Consider the following 14761-nt stretch of genomic DNA (forward strand, 5'->3'; position numbering starts at 1 on the left):
AACTGAGAAATAAGAGAAGGATGATCACCTCATTGGGATTGTACAATAGGCCCCCAATAGTCAGAGGGAAATGGAGAAGCAAATATGTAAGGAAATCACAGTCATCTGTAAGAATACGTGGGTTGTAATGGTGGGAGATTTTAACCTTCCAAACATAGACTGGTACTGCCAAAGTCTTAAGGGCTTGGACAGAGAGGAATTTGTCAAGTGTGCACAGGAAGTTTTTCTTATTCACTAGATAAGGAGCAAAAAGCTTGACCTTCGAGAGAAAAGGCAGGTAAGAGTGGAGGAGCACCTTGGGGCTAGTGATCACAATTCTATTAGTTTTAAAATAGTTATGGAAAAGGATAGACCTGATCTAAGAGTTAAAGTTCTAAATTGGAGGAAGGTCAATTTTGATGGTATCAGGCAGGAACATTCAAAGGTTGATTGGCAAAGGCTCGTCTCAGGTAAAGGGATGGTTGGAAAGTGATGGGTCTTCAAAAATGAGATAACGAGAGTTCAGAGACAGTATGTTCCTCTTAGTGCGAAGGGCAAGGCTGGTGGGTGTAGTGAATGCAGGATGACCAGTGAAATTGAGGCTCTGGTCAAGGAGGAGGAGATGGCATTTGGCAGAAATAGACCTCTAGGGATTCACTCAATCCGAGCTGAGTACAAGGGCAGTAGGAGCATACTTGAGAGAAATCAGGTGGGCAAAAAGGGGATATATGAGGTGGCTTTGGTAAATAGGGTTAAGGAGAATCCAGAGATTCTACAAATACATTAAGGGAAAAACAGTAACTAGGGAGACATTAGTGCTCTTTAAAGGTCAAAGAGGCAACCTGTCTGTGGACCACAGGAGATGGGTGAGGTACTAAATGAATATTTAGTGTCCGTATCTCCTGTGGAGATGGACATGGACATGGAAGCTAGGGAACTTGGGGAAATAAATAAAGAGACTGGAGGGTGGCTAATGTGGTACCATTATTTAAGATAGGGGTAAGGAAAAGCCAATGAACTGTAGACAGTGAGTCTGATGTCAGTAGTGGGTAAGGTGTTGAACAGGATTCTGAAGGACAGGATTTACATGTATTTGGAAATGCAAGGACTGATTAGGGATAGTCAACATGGCTTTGTGCATTGGAAATTGTGTCTCACTATTTTGACTGAGTTTCTTGAAGAGGTGACAAAGATGCTTTATGAAGGTGGATGTTTTCTATATAGACTTCAGCAAAATGTTCGACAAGGTTCCACATGGTAGACTGGTTAGCAAGGTTGGATTACATGGAATCAAACGGGACCTAGCCAATTGGATACAAAATTGAAGGTAGGAGACAGAGGATGGTGGTAGAGGGTTGTTTTTCGGACTGGAGGCTTGTGACCAGCAGTGTGCTGCAAGGACCAGTGCTGGGGCCACTGCTTTTTGCTAATTATACAAATGATTTCATTTGATTTGCTTCATCATTTCACTGTATCTAGATACAGTGAAAAGTTTTGTTTTGCATGTAGTATAAGCAGATTATACCATACAAAGCACATTAGGATAATAAGAGTGAAGAATACAATGTCACAGCTGCAGAGAAGGGGCACAAAGAGCAAGATCGACATTTAAATTTAAAATTTCAGAGGTCCATTCAGAAATCTGATAGCAGCAGGGAAGAAGCTGGCCTCAAATCTCTTGGTATGTGTGTTTAAGCTTTTGTATCTTCTGTCCAATGGAAGAGGTTGAAAGAAATTATAACCAGGATGAGAGGGGTCTTAGTTTACATTGGCTGCCTTCCTGAGGCAGCAAGAAGTTGATGGAGTCTCTGGGTGGAAGGTTAGCTTGCATGATAAACTGGGCTATGTTCACAACTCTCTGTAGCTTCTTACGAGCTGCTGCCATAACAAGCCACGATGTATCCTGACATAATCCCTTCTATGGTGCATCTATAAAAATTGGTAAGTGTCTTTATGGACATGCTGAATTTTCTTCGCCTAAGAAAGTGGAGGCGTTCTTGTGCTTTCTTGACCACAGTATAAATGTGGGTGGACCAGGATATTGGGGAGACTACTTTTAGATTACTGCATTTAACTCTGGTCTCCCTGCTACAGGAAAGATGTTGTGAAACTTGAAAGGGTTCGGAAAAGATTTACAAGGATGTTGCTGGGATTGGAGGGTTTGAACAATAGAGAGAGGCCAAATAAGCCAAGGCTTTTTTCCCTGGAGCTTTAGGAGGCTGAGGGGCGACCTTATAGAGGTTTATAATGTTACAAGGGGCATGGATAGGGTGAATAGCCAAGGTCTTTTCCCTTGGACTCCTTAGGGGAGTCCAAAACTAAAAGGCATAGGGTTAAGGTAAGAGGGAAAGATTTAAAAGTGACCGGAGGGGACAAATTTTTCACACAAAGGGTGGTGTGTGAATGAGCTCTCACAGGAGGCGGTGGCGGTGGCAGTGGCGGTTACAATTACAACATTTGAAAGGCATCTGGATGGGTACATGAATAGGAAGGTTTGAGGGACTTGGGACAAATGCTGGCAAATGAGACAAGATAGGATATCTGATTGGCATTGATGAGTTGGGTTGAAAGGTCTGTTTTCATGCTGTATGATTTTGTGACTTAATGAAATGCGCAGGAGGGTATACCAGGAGAAGCACTGGACATACGCAAAAATGAGGTATTAACATGATAAAGTGAATACAAAAGGCTACCTGTATGCCAAACAGCAGAAGCAGCATACAACTGACAGACCTAAGTGATCCTCGAACATCCAATCCAAACTCTGCAGTCCTATTAACATCTGGTCATGAGTGGTGGACAATTAAACCACTAACAAGAGAATGTCAGTTCCATATATATTCTATTCCCAAAGCTAGGGGAGCCCAGCATATCAATGCAAAAGACAAGGGTGAAGCATTATACATTTCAGTCTCCTCCTGTGCTCCCCTGCATCACAGATGCCAGTTCAACCAATTCAATTCATTCCATGTGATATCACGAGACAGCTGAAGACAGTGTGGATTGCAAAGATTCTGGGCCGTGATAACATTTGGCAATAGTACTGAAAACTGTACTCCAGAACTTGCCGTACCCCTGAACAAGCTGTTCCAGCAACACTGGCTTCTACTAAACAACGTAGGAAAATCGCCCAGCTATGTCTTGAGTGCAAAACACAGGACAAATCCAACCAACCCGGTGAATTACTACCCCAGCAATCCATTCTCATTCTCAATCAAGTAGTGTTGCAAGGGTCATTGACTGTGCTTTCAAGTCGCACTTGCAAATAACCTGCTTACTGATCCTCAATTTGGGTTCTGTCAAGGCCACTCAACTTTTGACCTCATGACAACCAAAGTTCCAAGCATGGAGAAGAGAGTTAAACTCCAGAAATACTGCCCTTGGCATCCAGGCAGAATTTGACGAAGTGCAGCATGAAGGAGCCCTGGCAAAACTGAAGTCTCTGGGAATCAGGGGAAACTCTACAGGTTGGAGTTATACCTAGTACAAAAGAAAATTGTGGTGGTTGGAGGTCAATCAACTCAGCCCAAGGACATCAGCACAAGAGTTCTTCAATGTGTCCCTACACTCCAAGAACTGCAGTGTTTCAAGAAAACAGCTCACTACCTTCTCCATGACAATTAGGGATCGGCAATAAATGTTGGCCTTGCCAACAACTCCCACGTCTCATTGAAGAATAAAAGATCAACAACTCCCTGATTTTTGAATTGTGCTAAGCTATAATTCAACTCAACTACCAGAAAAGGGGCATATGTTTTACTTTAATATGTCTCCTAAAAGACCTTTCTTTCAACAAAGCACACGATCTGTATTGCACTGAAATGTCTGCTGAGAACAAAGTCACACTCTCTTTGAACCAGAGGTGAAAGTAAAAGTAAAAGAGGCAGATAAATTAAGCTGATGTTTATTTATACAATGCCACTAAATAGGAAAACATACACAAATGACTTCTTTAGCCAACAGATGAACCAAAATTCAAGGGTTATTTTTCAGTTAACTCGTGACCCACCAGAAAATTTCAAGTATTTGGTTCTAAAATGTGACCTTAAGGTTCATGGTTCATTGCTACATGGATTAATGAATGGTGTAAATCACATCTATCTAAACTCTCAAAGAATTGTTTTGCACATTCATTGCTCAATCCAAAATCAGACTCATGCAAATCATTCAGAAAATACCCAAGTGATTTAAATCAGACTTTTGTAGATCAAGCACTCTGTGCCTAAACTTTAGACTATAAGGATATCATCAATCTGACACTTAAACTCTCCTGGTGTGGAAATTAATCCTCATTACTCCTGCTTCAACGAGCAGACAATGAGGGCAAAAATAACTCCTGTCAAATCCTACCAATCTTTGAATTCTTGAATATTTTTAAAGGCCAAGTTGGATAGATTATTAAGCAAGGAATTGAAACCTCATCAGATGAGAGTTGAAAGTGGATTTAAAAAAGATTACAATTAGGCCAGCCTTGATGTTATTAAATTGCACAACAGGATCAAAGAATAGTCTGACCTACTTCTGCTCCTCTAGTTTGTTTCTATCCATTTAAACTAAGCTGCAGGATTTGGCAAAATATCGGCATTGAGTGCCTGCCACCTCTTTCATATGTAAAGGAGGCAAGTAGACATCTGATTGAGCTTCCCATATTGAAATTGGTTAATCAATGGATCAGATGCCAAACTAATCCACTTGGGCGTTCTTCAGTATTTCCTATAGCCGCCAACAAACTGCAAATACATTTCTTTAATTCCAGCAATAAGCCATACTGTGGGACCAGAAAGACAGGAGCACAGAATATATAATACAGTACAGAAACAGGGCCTGTACTGTGCTGTACTGTTCTTCGGCCCACGATATTGTGCCGAACTTTTACCCTAATCCTAAAGGTCTATCTAAGCTCCACCTCTACCTTATACTATCATCCATATGCTTATCTAATAGCTGCTTAAATGCCCCTAATGAGGCTGACTCCACTACCCTCTCCGGCAATGCATTCCACGCCCCTAACACTGAGTAAAGGACCTACCTCTGACGTCTCCACTATATCTACCTCCACTCACTTTAAGAACAGGCCCATCAACTCATCATGCCTGCACTGGCGATGCCATTCTAAACTAATTCCATCTGCCTACACATGGTCCATATCCCTCTATTCCCTGATTATTCACGTGTGTGTCCAAATGCCTCTTAAATGTTGCTATCGTATCGGCTTCTACCACGTCCCCTGCCTGTGCAGTCCAGACACCTACCACCCACTGTAAAAGAAGTTGCTTCACACATTTCCTTTATACTTTCCCCCTCTCACCTTAAATTTAAGCCCCTATATGATATTTTCACCATGGGAAAAAGATCTCGACTCATCAAACATATCCATGCAATACAATTTTATATACTTCTATCAGGTCACCCCTCAGCCTCCACCCTTGAAAAAACAATCCAAGCTTGTCCAACTTCCGCTTATAGCGAATACACTCTAATCCTGGCAACATCCTGATGAACCTCTGTTGCACCTTCTCAAACCTTCCACATCCTTCCTATGGTGCAACGACCAGAACAGCATATGATACTCCAAATATGGCCTAAAGTTTTATACTGTTGCAACATGACTTGCCAATTTTTATACTCACTGCCCCAACCAATGAAGGCAAGCATGCCATATGCCTTCCTTATCACCTTATCCATTTATGTTGCCACGTTCAGGGAGCTATGGGCTTGTAACCAGAGATCCTTCTCATTATTATTGCTCCTAAGAGTTCTGCATTTACTGTATAATTTTCTCTTGCATTTGACCTCCCACTTGTCCAGAATAAACTCCAACTGCCCTTTCTCTGCCCAACTTTACAAATGATCAATATCCTTTGAACAACCTTCCTCACTATCCACAACCCCACCAATTTTCACATCATCTGCAATATAACTGACAAGACCACCTGCATTTTCATCCATATGACAAACAAGAGGTCCCAGTACTGATTCTTGCAGAACACCACTGGTCACAGATCTCCAGTCAGAAAAATACCCCTCCACAACTACCCTTTGTATTCTATGACCAAGCCAATTTTGTATCCAACTTACCGTGGATCCCATGTGACTTAATCTTCTGAAAGACCTCACCCAATTCCTCTTGCTCCACACATAAATTTCCTCCTTTGTCCTTGAGTGGACCTACCCTTTCCCTATCTGTCCTCTTGTTCCTAACATACGCAGAGGACACATCAGGATAATGATTAATCCTACTTGCCAAAGTCCCTTCTAGCCACCCTAATTCCTTGTTTAAATTCTTTTTTGGTTCCTTCATATTCCTCAAGGTCCTTGTCCGATTTCAGTTTCTTAAACTTTACGTATGCTTCCTTTTTCTTTTTGGCTAAACTTTCAATATCTCGTCATCCAGGGTTCCCAAACGTTGCCATCCTTGTCTTTCATCCTCACAGTAACAGGCTGATCCTGAACTCTGATCAACCTGCTGTTAAAAAACTCCCAGTTCAGATGTGGATTTACTCTTGATCTAATTTCTCCAGTTCCTGCCTAATACTGCTGTTGATAGCTTTCCCCCAGTTTTGCACTTTCACCGGAGGAGGACTGGTCTTCTTCTTATCAGTAACTATTTTAAAACACACAGATTTATGATCACTGCTCCCAGAATGCTTCCCCACTGAAATTTCTATTTTACCTGGCCAGGATCATTCCCCAGTACAAGGTCTATTTTGGCTCCTTCCCTGGTTGGACCATCTACACATTGTTTCAAGTAGCCCTCCTGAATGCATCTAATAAGTTTTGTCCCATTTAAGTCCCTGTCTCTAGGGGAGTCCCAATCAATATTGGGGAAGTTAAAATCACTCACCACAACAACCCTGCTATTTTTACATCTTTACATAATTTGCAAACATATCTATTCCTGTCTCCTGCTGGCTATTGGGAGGCCTATAGTATAACCACATCATAGTTGATTGCACCTCTCTTATTCCGGAGTTCTACCCATATGGTCTTGCTGGATGAGCCCTCCAAGGTGTCCTCTCTTAATGCAGCAGTGACATTCTCCTTAAGCAGTAACACAACTCCCCCACTTTATTTCTATCATGCCTGAAACATCTAAACATCTAAATATTGGAACGTTGAGCTGCCAGTCCTGTCCTTCTCTCAACTATGTTTTTTGTAATGGCTAAAACATTGTAGTTTCATGTACTAATCCAGCCTCTAAGCTCCATCTGCCTTATTTATCATACACCTTATATTAAAATAAACACACTTCAGACTGCCAGTCCCATCGTGTTCATTAACCTAATCCTGCCTGTTCTTCCCCACATGTACTTTTAAAGTTGCCTGATTTCTTTCCCCCTCAAATGGGTGAGCTGGAGGAGACGCAAATGCTAGCAGTTAAATGCAAAAATTGACCAATACAGAGAGAGTTATCAATATCTTCAGCTGAGAAAAAATGTTTACATTGTGAATAGATTTGCTTTTAAATAAATCTATGTCAATGAGCATGCTGCAGAAATGGTCAACATAAAAGACTGGAGCAAACCAATACTTGAAGCTTATGACCTTGGCTGTGAAATCTTACTTACCAGGGAAAGGAGGAAAGCAATTCTGGTCATTTTGATCAACTTAAAAATCAAATCAATACACTTATATCAGGAGTTTATGAAGCAACATTAGATGTTCCACATCCTCCAATATTTCAAACGATGCTGTGCCTCAATGTGTTGGAGTGGTGGTTAAAGGAAAATAAGCATTCAAATAGAATTGATTTTGTAGCTTCTGCATCTGTAGAAATTGGCTAGTCTATCTAGGCCTAGATTCAGTGCTTCACAGTTTGTGCGCTCAGTTGAGGGGCTCAAGACTAGCCTGAAATTGGCTTATATTTCAATCATTTAGCTGAACTGCTGTCCTTGTCCTTTACACTTAGAGGAACATGCTAGCCCTGAAGTCTTGCTATTGTACTTTTAAAAGGCTACCACTTTCCAAACATGGACTTATCTGAAAGTAGCTGTCTAATATTAATTTTGTTAGTTTTTCTTTACCTAATCTACTTTTTCGAATGGAATAATTCTTAGCAGGGGTCTTATCATTTGATCTAGCTGGTTACAGAGTAAAATTAGAAAGAGCTTTTTCCAAACAAAGGTTAGTGGAAATCCGAACTCTTTCAAACAAAGTGTGTGGACACAATAATAAAACTTTTACGACAGATTCATAGATATTTAAGGGCAGCAAGTAAAATGGAACCAAGGTAGGCAAGTGGTGTTGAGGTACGATTCACCCATGTTCAGATGGAGGTTTCAGAACAGGGTAGGAAGGAGAATGACCTACTCCTGCTCTTACATTCCTATAACTGCCAGCAAACAGGCTTCAAATAACAGTGTAATCATGGCTCAACGACTGAATGAAATAGAAAGCTGCATTCAAACTATAAAATATAAACAGCATAGCACTACAGGACTGGACTATTTACTACTTGTTTAATCCAAGCTATTGTGTTACATTAAAGAAAAGCATCTCAGCAAAATGACAATAGTGATCCCTTAATAGATGACTATTTGAATCTGCTATGCCTGCATCCACAATAAATACAGAAGTCATGTTAAGGTTAGACAACCACATCAACATGAAGCATAGTATCCCATTCGAGCAACCACAATTCTGGAGGATGCAGTCTTCCATAGATGTAATTTTCAGCTTGAATGTCGGACAGTTGGAAGACTCACTTACCCACGTACATCAGATAATCATAAACACCATCTAACGTCATCATTTCCATGAAGTAGTTCTGGTTGTACTTCTTCTCTGTACTTTCAGAACGATTGGCATTATTTTTATACAAGTCATTAAAAAGCTGAAAGAAAGGAGATATTAACTACTGATGAAACTCATTCCTTCTACATCATTTAAATACGGTAATCCAGAATTACACATGTTGTCATTTACTTTCCATGACTATTCCTGTGTTTTAAACAGAAAGAATAACTAATATGTTTTCCATAATGCTGTTAGTGAGTCAGAGGACCAAGTAAGATGCCTTAAGTGTTACACAAAGTAAATTGAACACTGATAGGAAGTGTGTACTGTACACAAGGCTTTGGACATATTATTAGTCAATTAACCCTCATGTTGCGAATAACATGAGCATATCTTTCAGCTTCTTTGTTCAGCATTGGCAAAGACTGTCCTGATGTCAAAAATTATCGTGAATGATGCTCTTCAATTCTACTTACCCGTGTTATCCCCATATCTCTCCAATACCTTCATATCCATTTAAAAAAAATAATAAATTTGTATAACATTACTGAATTTGAAATGACCTACAGACATGCATGTCTTAAAAATAGCACTAAATTCTGACTCTTGAAAATAGGTGTGGTAAACAGGTGCTGCGGCAATATAGAAATGTTACTCTTTGCTGTAGATAGCGTGTTAATTCTGAAAATTATTGGATTTTTTTGTAAAGATGCAATATAAAAGCATTTATTTCAACCTTCACATCAACAAAATTTACTTACTTAAATTTCGCTTCTCCTTAAAATATCAATTTCACTACGAACTTTTCAAGTAGCCACCATATGACCAACATGGTCACATATCAGAGATCAGTGGAATAGAATAGCCACCTGCCAAAGCTTAACATTAGCATTACTTCTTCTGGATTACCAAATACACGGACGAAATTTTGGGAGTTGATCGCAAACACCGATCATAACATAATCCCAACTCCAGAGTAGGTGATCAATATTCTAAAAGATTGAAGGAATTGTAGATGCTGGAAATCGGAAACAAGAACTGAAATTGCTGGAAAAACTCAGCAGGTGTAGCAGCATCTGTGGAGAGAAATCACAGTTAACATTTCAGATTTAGTGATCCTTCTGAAAAATCTACTTGTGAATAAAAATTGTGTTACAATTTCCACCAAGCACTGGGTTGCCCAAAGTGATTTAAGAAAAAGTGGGCAAAATGTAATACTGATTAGTTCTTCCAACAAATTACCTGCCAAATACACTGCTCTCAAATTTACCTTTTTGTTGTTTTCTGAAGTAGGACTGAGAATGGTGAGTTCTGGTCTACTTGGTTTCGGTTTGGGAGCCTCACAGGAATTGATGAATGCTGTGAGGAACGACTCTAGATGTTGGCCTTTCTGCAACCAAAACAGGGAAATAACAGCTTCATACATGCTACACCTGCCGTACAATTTAAATGAAAGGCAGATATAAAATGAGGATGACGCAGTTAATTAGAAAGAAAGCAAAATAAAATTTGATGTAGGGAATGCAACTGTATTCATGTTTCTTTTCAATTTGATTAAAAGCTTCTTTAAAAATATCAAACTAATACACTTTCTACCTCACAGAGGTCATAGTTTCAATGAACAATTTCTAGGGAAAGATACCTGGAGTTATCAGATCTCAGTCAGGGCACAACAAATAGTCAACAATTTGGCCTCCATTCTCTTGGGAAAAATAATGTATGTGTCTGCTTCTGATAACTACCCAGCACCACCTGCTGAGAACTGCACACTTTGTACTTTGTTTGCTCCAACCCCACAGCTAAATAATTTGCCCAGGTGCACACAATAACCGTCAAGGTTGTAATGTGAATTGCAAAACATATGCAGCACTTTCGAACAAATCACACGCTTGCAGCAGAAAACAGAACTAGCGGTTCACTTATTCAGATGTGCAAGAAATACTTCACAGTAATGTATCGCTGGCCGCTATGTAGGCAAACGATTAACCTATAATTGATTAATCTTTATATCTAGATAGCGGAGGCAGAGTAGGGAGTGTCCAGGTTCCTCAGCTCGGGGCTCATCCACCCATCTGATTTCTCATTTTTGCCTTTTTCTTCCTCTCTTTTTTTCTAAGATTTTAACGTGTTTTTTTTTTAGAAAAAAAAGCTTACTTTGGAGCAGCTGAAGGCCAGAATGGAATGGGTTGGAGGCATGGAGCGGTGCAGAGCAGGCTTGATGATGGAGCAGAGTGGGCTAGAGGCATGGAGTGGAGCAGAGCGGCTGAGGGCCAGCGTGGAGTGAGTATGAGGCATGAAGTACAGCAGGGACACGTTGGACTGGGAATTAACGTAGGTGGTCAGCAGCTTGCATGACCAGTCAGACCATGTGTGGAAGCCTCTGCGCTGATCAACTGCAATGTAATGTTTATCTGTAGAGATAGTAGGAACTGCCGATGCTGGCGAATCTGAGATAACAAGGTGTAGAGCTGGATGAACACAGCAGGCCAAGCAGCATCAGAGGAGCAGGAAAGTTGACGTTTCGGGTCTGGACCCTTCTTCAGAAACGGGGGAGGGGAAGGGGACTCAAATAGAGAGAGAGGGGGAGACAATGATGGAAGGTGGATAAAAGGAGCAGATAGGATGGGAGTGGAATGCCTCATCTCGGGAACAGGGCCATTCACTCCCGGACATCCCAGATGTCCTCATTTTTCAAAGACCGCAATTTCCCCTCCACTGTGGCCGAAAACGCCCTCGACTGCATTTCTCGCGTTTCCCGCAACTCATCCCTCATAAACCCTCCCCGCAATAACATCAAAAACAGAATCCCCCTTGTCCCCACGTACCACCCCACCAACCTCCAGATTCAACGCATCATCCTCCACCACTTCCGCCACCTGCAATCTGACCCCACTACCAAGGACATTTTGTCCTCCCCACCCTTATCTGCCTTCCGGAGGACCCGCTCGCTCTGTGACTCCCTCGTCCGCTCCACACTCCCCACTAGTCCCACCACCCCTGGCACTTTTCCCTGCAGCCACAGGAAGTGCTACACCTGCTCCACACCTCCCCCCTCACTCCCATCCCAGGCCCCAAGAAAACCTTCCACATTAAATAGATGTTCACCTGCACATCTGCTAATGTGGTATATTGTATCCGCTGTTCCCGACGTGGCCTCCTCTACATCGGGAAAACCAAGCAGAGGCTTGGAGACTGCTTTGTGGAACACCTACGCTCAGTTTATTACAAACGACTGCACCTCCCAGTCGCGAACCACTTCAACTCCCCCTCCCACTCTTTGGACGACATGTCCATCCTGGGCCTCCTCCAGTGCCACAACGATGCCACCCGAAGGCTGCAGGAACAGCACCTCATATTCCGCTTGGGAACCCTGCAGCCCAATGGTATCAATGTGGACTTCACAAGCTTCAAAATCTCCCCACCCCTGACCTCATCCCAAAACCAGCCCAGCTCGTCCCCACCTCCTTGACCTGTCCGTCTTTTCTCCCACTATCCACTCCTCCCACCTCTCTGACCAACCCCCACCCCCCCCCCCCCCCTACCAGCCCCATCGCCGCCTGCTTGACCTCTGTCTTCCCTCAACTGACCAACCCCCATCCCAACTCCCCATCTACACTCACCTTTACTGGCTCCATCCCCACTTCTTTGACCGGTCTGTCTTCTCTCTACCTATCCGCTCCTTATTCTATTTCCATCAACGCCTCCCCCAACCCTTTATTTCAGAGTCCCATTCCCCTCTCCCATTTCTGAAGAAGGGTCCAGAACCGAAACGTCAACTTTCTTGCTCTTCTGATACTGCTTGACCTGCTGTGTTCATCCAGTTCTACACCATGTTTATCCGTAATCTGTTTATCTGACTGTAGCTTTATCTTTTTAACTGTATGTCTTATTTTCTAACTTATACTATGAATCACTAAGGTAATGGCACCTTTTTCTTCTTTATTTCTGTCTGTAGCAAAGATTTGTATCCAGGTACTTTGTACCTAAGACGGCACCACGAGGGGCAACATTTTCTGTACTCTTGTACTTGAGTACACATGACAATAAAATCCAACTCTAATTTTATTTATTATTTTTGATCTCTGTAATTTGGATCAGTTGAACAAACTGATTTCGGAGGAACCTGGCCTGACCATGTGACAGAGTTAATAGTTAAAATAAGATTGCTGACAGGCCCTTTGTACTGCTGGATTGGTCATGTCATATAAAGTAAACTGATCCCAACCAGGTTCCTTCATCACATTAGCAGCAGTCAGAATTTCAATAGAAGCACGTTCATTAAAAGAGCAAGTAGGAACAACAATCCACCAAAGGCCTAGGCCAACCGGGTTGATTGTAGCTGGGAACAGACTTGCAACAATCAGATGGCAGGACTGATTCAGCTAAATGCACAGAGACCAGTCATAATTAGTTAAAGATGAAGCTCCAACAAAAACAAAATATCAGCCAATTCAACAATTCAGCAGCATCTGTTGAGATAAACAGATTTCAACATTCCAAAATGGATCCTTTGTCAAACGTTTTGCCTTGCTGAATGTTTTTCACACTTGTTTCACATTCTACTAGCTGCAGGTTGCGGTTTAAGCATGAAGCTAATTAGGATTTCTCTACCATTACAAAAGGATTAGCCAATTCATGGAGGTCCAGGTGGATGGACAGCAAGATTTCCTTCTAATTTTTATTAATGAGATTGGTCTCAATATTAGGACACGCTTTCCAAAGGTGATGCATGATAATAGCATGGACTAATAATGTGCAAAGGATATATTCAGATCAGATCATGGCAAGACCAAGCTAAAGATGATTGAGGAAATATTATCCCAGAGTAAGAAGCAATTGCTAATTTCATTTTGCTTAAATTCACTTTCAGTCTTAGGACTGTCTCATTTTGGCAGTAAGTTGGGAAATGGAAACAGGCAAAACCTTGAGCTTAACACACTATTGAAGAAATTCAATTGAAAGTTTAACTTGCAGTTAAGAGCAAATAAACTACGTTGCTGCTATCCAAGTTTTAACTTTCTTGTACATATGTATCAGGTGTATAAATAGTCCTGTGGTCATAAAGAAGTAGAGTATTGATTAAAAAAATGCAGATCTGCTGATCATCTTGCACTCATTGGTACATTTTGGAAGAATACAAATTCAAGGGAAAAACTAACATTTATACTGTATGCAAACAGTGTACTGATTAGTTGGTAAACACCTGTTACAACTGAACAGGAAACAGCCATTCACTGGTTCATTTCTCAGGACAATGCTCAGAATCAAAGCCAACCAACCTGGTTTAAAATTTTAAAGCCTGGCTGTTATCAGTCAAACAACATTAACAGATGCATTCTCCAATGCAATGTCTCTACATATCAGTTTTTATTTTCTAATCAATTCAGACTCTCATGGTTTTCCCTTTAAATTTGTATGCTCATAAAATGACCTGATGACAAGACGACAAAAAGCTTCAACAAAATATATGTCTTTTTTCAGCAGATTCTGCACTATCAAATGAGTATTTGGGTCTCTGAGGTACAACATAAACGTAGACCAAATTTGGGCTAACAACATTGTTAACTTGCCAGCAAGTTGAACAACTACACTTTCTATTGAATTCCTTCAAGGAGTGCATCAAACACAAGGTTGTGCCAGTTTTCATTTCCAAATGCACTGATAATGCTAAGTGAGACAGTTCCACAACTGAATTGGTGCTTGTGAAATGAAATTGACCACACTGGTGATAGTTATTCTTGTACATTCCCCAGCAGCCCTTTCTAGGTAAAAACCCGGCAAAGCGTGCCCTGCCCACCTTGACTGACAATATTATGCAGGTGAATTACTGTGAAAAAAAAAAGATGTTGGAACTCACCTCTTTGATCAGTTTTCCAGGGACAGACTTGATAATCTTCCCTATAACAGATAGCACAATATCGTGTTTGAGTAGTCCTAATTCAATTAACAAATTTTTGTGATAGCAGGAACTGCCGATGCTGGAGAATCTGAGATAACAAGGTGTAGACCTGGATGAACACAGCAGGCCAAGCAGCATCAGAGGAGC

At 41.3% G+C, this 14761-nt stretch overlaps 1 protein-coding gene across 9 annotated transcripts in view; it reads right to left on the bottom strand.

The window, feature by feature from the left end:
- snx14 (sorting nexin 14) overlaps positions 1 to 14761 on the bottom strand; it is a 163175-nt gene that overhangs the window by 31787 nt on the left and 116627 nt on the right. For 5 of the 9 annotated variants that reach the window (XR_007262828.1, XM_048600731.1, XM_048600730.1 and 2 more), the window contains 3 exons: positions 14573 to 14613; positions 9986 to 10105; positions 8689 to 8812 (listed from right to left, as the gene is read on the bottom strand). Coding sequence is in view for 5 of the 9 variants with exons in the window: in XM_048600731.1 (XP_048456688.1) it covers positions 8689 to 8812; positions 9986 to 10105; positions 14573 to 14613 (285 nt within the window). In the remaining 4 variants the exon portion in view is untranslated. Of the gene's footprint in view, positions 1 to 8688; positions 8813 to 9476; positions 9792 to 9985; positions 10106 to 14572; positions 14614 to 14761 lie in introns of those variants that run through there. The other 4 variants (XR_007262829.1, XR_007262830.1, XR_007262831.1 and 1 more) reach the window with 3 other exon arrangements.

The sequence above is a fragment of the Rhincodon typus genome, chromosome 9 (genome assembly GCF_021869965.1).
Source record: "Rhincodon typus isolate 14 chromosome 9, sRhiTyp1.1, whole genome shotgun sequence".
Classification (NCBI taxonomy): Eukaryota; Metazoa; Chordata; class Chondrichthyes; order Orectolobiformes; family Rhincodontidae; genus Rhincodon; species Rhincodon typus.